The following is a 7,797-nucleotide window of genomic DNA, read 5'->3' on the forward strand; positions in this document are numbered from 1 at the left end:
GCCAGCGATGGAAAACTGGAGGATCCAGATTCAAGTCCCAGAAGGAATGTTGTGTTTGGTCTCTGCCATTAACGCCTTAACAGAAGCTCACGCTGAGGACTGCAACGCTGCTGCCTTCCTCCCATTTATGGGGCGAGAATTGATTCAGTGGCAAATCAGAGTCAGCAGAGGCTGGAGAGCAGACAGCCTGGGATTTGCACTGAGTCAATCCATCCCTAATTAGCCAGGCTCCTAAGACCAAATGTGGGCATCAAGAAAACTTGATAGCTCAGCAGCAAATCCCAAATGGACAGAGCAGCCCTCCCTTACTGAAGAAGATCTGCTCTACCTGCATTGCCCGGGTTGAATTTCTTCCTTCTCCCCTAAAATCCCCTTAAAGACAAGACAACAACTGAAAGCAGTTTTCATGATTCAGCCTCAAAAGAGATTTGGAGGGATTGACAGTGTGTCATCTGTGCTGCTGGGGAAGTAAATAAGGAAGGTCAGGGTAGACATAAGGGGAATGGAGTCTTTTTAATGATTTATGGACAGTGGAAACTAGAAAGAGTCCATACACAGAATGAAGCTCAGCTGAGCTGTGTGGGAATGTGCCAGGACAGCATTCTTTTTCAATGGCTGCCCATTCACCTTGTTTCTGAACAGGTCTGTCTTACTGCAGTAACGACTTCTATAATATTTTTGGTTTAAAAACAACACAGAATGAAAGCATCCGTACACCAGATATTTCCACTCCATAACATTAATTTGTCTGGATGTCGGGCAGACTTGCTGGTTAAAATTCTTTACAGGTTTAAACAGCTGTTCATTTACTGTACTGGCCAAACTACCAGCTGAAAAGCTACTCCTCCTTCTCTTCTCTCTCTAAAAGGCAGCTATGAAATCTGTATAAAACTTCAGAAATCTTTCTAAAATAGAGCTGGTAAGTCAGTCAATTTTCTGAAAGGAAATAGAGGAACCAACACAAGTCCACAGAAAGTCACAGTTCTGAATGCCCTTGCTTGTGCAGGCATAAAACCACTTCTATAAATGCAAAGCAGCATTTATATCTCGGCGACTTTCCAATACCACTAAGACACCTGAGTATTTTTCCGACTCTTCTCAGCATTAAAAACCTCATTCTGCTCGTCCCCAACTCCATGTCCTTTTTCCTCCTCCAACATAAACACAGGGATGGAGTCCCATGAACAAAGATGCACTGGAGAGTGGACAGATTGCTGTCCTTTAAATCTTGCCATCTCATTTTCTTGCCTTGAGTGAGGAAAGCAGCCTGTGCGGAAGAGCCGTGTCCTACATTCTTGCCCAGCCCCAACGTGATTTCTCAACAGAAATAACACAGTCACTAAAGCATCACACAAAATCTAGGATTGTTTCTCGCCTTACAGAAACATCACTGTAGAAATCCAGAACATATTTTACCCACCAGATTTACAACCAACATCTGGGACTTCAAAAAACCGTAAGATTTTTTTTAAATCTGCATTTTTCTCAATGAGTTTATTTGGCAAGTGATGTGGCATCGCAGCTTCTCCTTCCTACCCACGCGGCTCTTGAGGATAAGAGATGTGAAAAACTAAATGCATAAAAATAGAATCATGATACCTTAGGGCTATTTTAACTTACTTTAAACTTACTACTTTTCAATTTTGTAGACTAATTTTAAAACAGCAGTTACGTTAAAAATCACTTGAGATAAATTATTGAGACCTAAGTTTCTATGTAACTCCAGCTTGTACCTATCTATTTCTTAAATGTAACAAGCACAGAGCCTTTTTGAGCTGGCACATTTCATCTCTTGTGCAGTCTTGAGACAGCTGCAATCTTTTCCATGCCATATATTTCCATCTCCTTTTATAGATTGAAAATCTTCAACCATTCCAGATCTGATATTGGCTTCCATCATGCATCTCTTTGTATGATGAAGTTATTACTACAGGAATCAGATTCAGACTTGTGAATTGCAGCAGGACTCTCTCTGCTTTTTTTGCCAAACAAAATCCCAGCTCTCTCTTCCAGGTTTTATTTTCGCTATCAGTTCTGTCAGATGTGACAGCGTTCTGGATCAAAGTACTTTGTGAATCTACACAAGAACTGGCGTGAAGCCAATCCTCATATTCAGGTAAAGATGACTCAAAGGTTTGTCGGTCTCTGCTTTCCACTCCATTCTCAGAAATTTCCCTGTTTCTCAACGGCCTTGTGTTGTTTACCTCATAAAATACTTTGCTGCCTAGCTCATCAGAGCTTGATGCAACATCCTGCTTTTCTTCTTCTTCCGTAAGGCCAGCCAAGACTTTCACAACTTTTTGACACTGGTGTAAATATGCTGAGGTAGTTTCCTCCAAGTCTGATGCATTCAGTAACAGCCTATTATCTACTTTACACATCTCAGGTGGTTTTTACCCTACTTTTTGGAACTTGTGCAGTTCCACACTCCTTGGATATCCTGTGTGTGCCCTCAGTCCTAACCGTGTCTGTCTCGCTGTTACTTTCAGAGGCAGAAAATGCCGTATCTATGCTGCAATGGCATGATAAAGAAAACAGCCAGAAACACTGTATTTAAAGAGCATACATAACTGTACTCAGGGTTAAAGACATACATGTACTCAAGGTTAAAGCTATATATTAACCAGAGGCTGTAGTCATGGTTCTGTGGTAGTTCATATACCAACAGGCAGCTGTATCCTGCCTAAACCTGACAGAATTCTGCCCAGATTTGGCTGTTACTTTTCAAAATCAGTCTTGAGAGTCCCCTCACGTTTTACAGTGTGGTGGTTCTGTCTGGACCTCCAGGGTGTGCACCAATTTCCTAATCTGAAAGGAAAATCAACTTTGATTTTTAAAACAAAAGTAGTAGTGGGCCAGATTAACACCCCTACCATCAGGCTATTCCATTTTTAAAAGAACTATTAGCTGTCTGGTCTGTACACAACACTTTATTCTGTGACTGACACTCATGGTGCCTCCTGACCAAGTGAAAAAAGTTATCCAGCAACTTCACTGGATGTTTGTGGTTGAGTCCAGAAAAGGCATCTTGACACAGCACACACCTCTTAGGATGCTGGTTGTGGCTGAACAGTGAAGTGTCTCACCAAGAATAAACTATCAAAAAAAAAAAGGAAAAAAACCATTACCTCCTTTCATGTACTGCTTTTTCATGCTTTTGCCTTAACTCCTGAGAGCTCTCCAAATTGACATGAAGAAATTGTAAGTCACGCTGCTGTTTTATGTAGATCTGTTTAAAGATAGTAATGCGCACTAGTGAAAGTCTGGAGTGAAGGAACAGTCATCAGGTACTAACACATTGCTTGTCTTCCAAAAATATCCTTAAAACATTTTTATAAACCAATACCAGGAGTCCAACTATTGTCAAAACCTTCCAAATCTAAGGGGCCACCTCTGCATGTATTTAGGAAAATAATGTTTGGTGTCAATAAACAGTATTTCTATTAGAAGACAGCAGTGGTCTTCTAAAATGGAACCACACTGAACCATAAATACAGTCCCATTATTGTTATTTGATATCTAATACACGTTGTTATTTGTAGTTCAAAGTTATGCAGAATCACAGGACATGGAATGATGATGACAGTATTTAGCTTGTACTGCAGGGGATCTTTTGTAAAGCTGACGTAGAAGGTAACACAACAATCAATTCTTTGCAACAAAAAAAATGAACATGCCTTGAGAACCTCAAATGAATGCAGGTGAAAACACTGGTTTTATGTCTCTCTTTCAGATCTTCCAGTACCTCATGCTCCTTCACGCTACGTGAGTTCACCTTGGGCATGTGTGCGAGGCCGCTGACCCCGCTCCTGCTTCCCAGCAAGGTAGAAACAGCAATTTTTTTTTTCTTAATTAAGAATAGCTAGATCTATTTATAGTGTTCCATTCAGATTTGATGTTATTGAAAAATGCCTTCATAATTTCAGAGTAGAAACACAATTAGGGTTGTACCTGCCGCAAACTTGATAGTTCTGTGTCAGTCCGCACTTGTTTAGACTTGGCAAACTGAAGAAGCTGATCCTTTCTCTGGGCTTTCTCAACTGTTTCAAAATATATATAATTTTTAAATTACTATCAGTTAATAGACATAAAAATAAGTACATTTGTTAATACATGTGTCTGTAGCAGTAGAAACAAGGTACCTAACCAAAACAAAAGCATTTTCTTACTATCACTGGGATCTGTTTCCCCTCCAAACAGAAAGAGCACAAAAAGCGTAAGACAACTAAACAGACCAAGTATTTTCCTCAGACTTTTCAGCAGCACCCAGTTTTATTTTACTAGCAGCAATATTCTGCTTCATTGACTGATTTATTTTACTTAAAATGTTAACATTCTTCCATGGAAAGGAAATTCAATAATTAATTCTAATTCATGTGTTGTACAGAGAAGTGCTGGGAATTCCTTCCTATTACTATTGTTTCTAAAATAATGAGACATGAAATCAGTATTTGGCAAAGGTAACGGCAGATAATAAGTGACAGGCAAGTAAATCACCTCACAGCAGAGGACATCTTTGGTCACCTAGTTTTTCAAGGTATATATTGCTTGTCTGTAAGATTACTGCAGCAACCATCAGCCTGCCTTTCTTACCCACTGCAGCACAGAAGAGGTAACTTCATATGCCCTAAGTTTTAGGGTTTGCATGTGGCTTCCTTTCAGTAGGTCACCATTTTCTACCCAACCTGTGTCAGAAGGAAGAATGCCACCTCCATTTATTGTATTAATATCACAGGAGACATGAAAACCTCAAAAATTTTCAAGATTCCTCTGAGCCATTTATTCCTCCACGTGTAATCAATCATATTGGTGAACTTTGTGCTTTTACAAGATTTTATAAACTGTCCCTGCAGAAGCCCCAGATATTGCTTTCATAGAAGGAACAGAGCTTTACTAAACTGCAAGAAAAGTAGATAAGAAGCTGCCTCCTTCACAGATAGTAGTGAACTGCTGTTGTTGTAGAGGTCTTTGAGCTGTTGAAAGCTAAGGCATGAAAATTGAACTGCCCACACTTACCAATAAGTGCGAGCTCATTCCTCAAGAAGCCATTTTCTTGTTTGAGGTGAGTGATTTCTTCCTGCTGCTTATTATTTTCTTTCATCTTTTCACAGAGATCATCTTTAAAACAAAATGTAGTATTTCCCAGAATGAAAAGGAGTCATGCTGGTCTGCACTGAATTAGGTGCCCAGTATAAAAATTTACCTTTCAGCTTATTTATTTCAAGTATCAGTTCTTTCAGTCTCAGTTTGAGGTCTTGCTTTTCTTTGTTGAGACTGAATTCCTCCATCTTTGCTGCACGCAATGCACTTCCCAGCCTTTTGAATTTAGACGTAAACTCAGTAATGTGATCAGTTGTTTCAAGTATAACCTTGTCCTGAAATATGAAATAGAATGTATTCCTGATTATTGTTTTATCCTCAGGTATGGATTTTGATAAAACAACAGTACATCTTACTGCAGTAGTCACAGGTACAGATTTCCTTCTGAGCTCTTGAGCAAAAAAAAAAAAACCAAAACAAAATTAAAGCCAGGAAACAAGCTTGTTTATGGAAACAAACCAGTTTATTGTTTGTTGACCACTTTTCCTTTCTCAAACAAGCCTAAGAATTAAACAGCAGAGAGATCAATGGTGACTAAACCACTGTGGGACAGTCACCAATAACTGCACTGCAGTTTGACCACATTTAGTGCCTGATGAGCTGACAGATGTTACCTTCAGCTTAAGCATAGTAAGAAGCTCCTGTTCTCTTGCTTGCAGCTGGCCTGTTTTAGCAGACAGTTCCAAAACTGAGCAGTGGAGACTCTGATTTTTCTCCTAGCGAAGAGAAATAAGAGTATCAGCTACTACTTCAGTGATTCAAAGTTACTATTTTTTCCAGTAAATGTGTGCACAGCTTTATTTAAACACCATGAATGGCAATATGGGATTCCAAGCAAGCTGCAAGGATCTGGAGAAAAGATGACTAGAGTAAAAATTGTTTCCTGATTTATTACAACCAAACTGCTTGTGATCAAGGGTCTTAATATCCTGCATGTCTTAAGCCAAGCGGATTAGACAGATGAAAATGCAGAATACTGCTTCACTTTGTGGCATACAGGGGAAAAATTATCCCAAGAAACACATCAATGCTAAACCACTCAAAAAAAAAAAATCTAGAACCCATGAATGCCAATTATTTTCATATTCTTAAACCAATTTCAGAGTGTTACAGGTCATCACTGTAATAAAAGCTGTAAATAAAACCTTCTCCAACTTCCTAACCAAATACCAATACTGCTCTGGGGCCAGCACTGCCTATACCTTAATCAAACATTAATTAACTTTGATTAATCTAACATTACTAAAAGACAAATGCAACTCAGGAGCCTTAAGATGAAATATTTATTCACTAGAGAAACTCACAAACGCCACTGGCATTCTGTACATGCATGGACTGCCAAACCAGACCATTACTCAGCTCCTACCTCCAGAGCCTGACAGTGAACAGTTGCATCCGTTACTTTTTGAGACAGCTCTTTAAACTGTTGTGTATTTTCAAATGTTGTCTTACTACCATTCTGCTGAGATTCTAAGAGCTTTAACCTTTTTGTCAGTGATTTTATAATTTCATTTCTCTTGTTCAGCTCATCTGAAAAGGAAGGAGACAAGGTATCTGTCAGAAAACAGCTCAGACACCGTAATACCATTTTAAAAATCTCAGAAATAATTTAATCCAGTGTTTTAAAATCACACGGTTCAGAAATGGATGCTCGTGTTGTATACTCTGAAGCAGGACTCTAGCTGCCCAGGTCAGAAGCAATACAAGCACTGTGGTGACTCTGCACTACTGCTGTCAAACAAGACTGTTCAGAGGTGCTAGGTGATGAGCTGGGTGGCTTGTGGGTAATGTCAGAGCTGTGCAACCTCAGGGAGCAGGGCCCTGCAATACACCGGCATGTTTGCAAACTGTTCTCTTCCTTCATTTATTTAATCAATTTTTTTTTTTAAGACTCCACAGAAGCAATTTATATCTTCAAACAAGAAAGAGCTCTCTGATTATCATAACCCCAAGATCACTTTAGTACCATCATGGAAGTTTTGATCTCAGAAAGAAGATAACCAAATTTAAGGTTGAAGAGCAGGAAATGGTTCCTTATATGATGGAAAACTGCTACTGAGGGGTCTAAGCACCTGAATGTCCTTTAAAGACCAGGGTCTTATTCTCAATATACACAATACTTACTGTTTAATAAACTGCATCGTTCTGCTAAAGTCAGTATCTTTTGCCGATCGTCTTCCCAGGCCAGGAGCTGTCTCTGATGCACTGCAACCATGTCATTGAGTTCCCTATCACGATCTTTCAGTTCTGCAATTAAAAGCTGGAGTTCTTGTCTCTGTTTCTGAAGGGTGCTGTTCTCAAGGCTCGGGCTAAATTTCTATAAAAGGTAATAGACGGGACACGTTTCAATGTAAAGAAGCGACAAATTGTCTGACAATAGACTTGTGGGGTTAATTTAAGTTCAAATATTTTTATATTATAAACAAGACATTATTCCAAGAAGTTCCTTGTGCTTGTGGTACCACCTGTGGTCCTTGATGGAAAGCATCGGTGGTACAATGAGCACTTCAATGTTAAAAAGAGAGCGCTCGGATTGTTAATTGCGCTTTGATTTTTTACCTGAGGCGAAGGAGGCGGCGGCAGCGATGAATTCATAGGGGACTGCGGAGCAGAGCGCTGCCGGGCATTAGTGGATGCTGGTGCCTATCGATGACTGTACGGTGGAGCATGGAGCCTGCCTCTGATTTAAGCACTAGC

The 7,797-nt window shown here is 39.7% G+C and overlaps 1 protein-coding gene across 1 annotated transcript in view; it reads right to left on the reverse strand.

Moving 5' to 3' along the window:
- CCDC62 (coiled-coil domain containing 62) overlaps nucleotides 1-7,695 on the reverse strand; it is a 12,401-nt gene extending 4,706 nt beyond the window's left edge. The window contains 12 exon segments of the mRNA XM_010164991.1: nucleotides 1,767-1,854; nucleotides 1,857-2,009; nucleotides 2,012-2,385; nucleotides 2,387-2,512; nucleotides 3,129-3,229; nucleotides 3,952-4,040; nucleotides 5,017-5,118; nucleotides 5,204-5,375; nucleotides 5,715-5,816; nucleotides 6,467-6,630; nucleotides 7,225-7,417; nucleotides 7,660-7,695. Of these exon segments, the coding sequence (XP_010163293.1) occupies nucleotides 1,767-1,854; nucleotides 1,857-2,009; nucleotides 2,012-2,385; nucleotides 2,387-2,512; nucleotides 3,129-3,229; nucleotides 3,952-4,040; nucleotides 5,017-5,118; nucleotides 5,204-5,375; nucleotides 5,715-5,816; nucleotides 6,467-6,630; nucleotides 7,225-7,417; nucleotides 7,660-7,695 (1,700 nt within the window).
- Between the last annotated feature and the right edge of the window lie 102 nt (nucleotides 7,696-7,797).

The sequence above is a fragment of the Antrostomus carolinensis genome, unplaced genomic scaffold (assembly GCF_000700745.2).
Source record: "Antrostomus carolinensis isolate BGI_N321 unplaced genomic scaffold, ASM70074v2 scaffold17143, whole genome shotgun sequence".
NCBI lineage: Eukaryota > Metazoa > Chordata > Aves > Caprimulgiformes > Caprimulgidae > Antrostomus > Antrostomus carolinensis.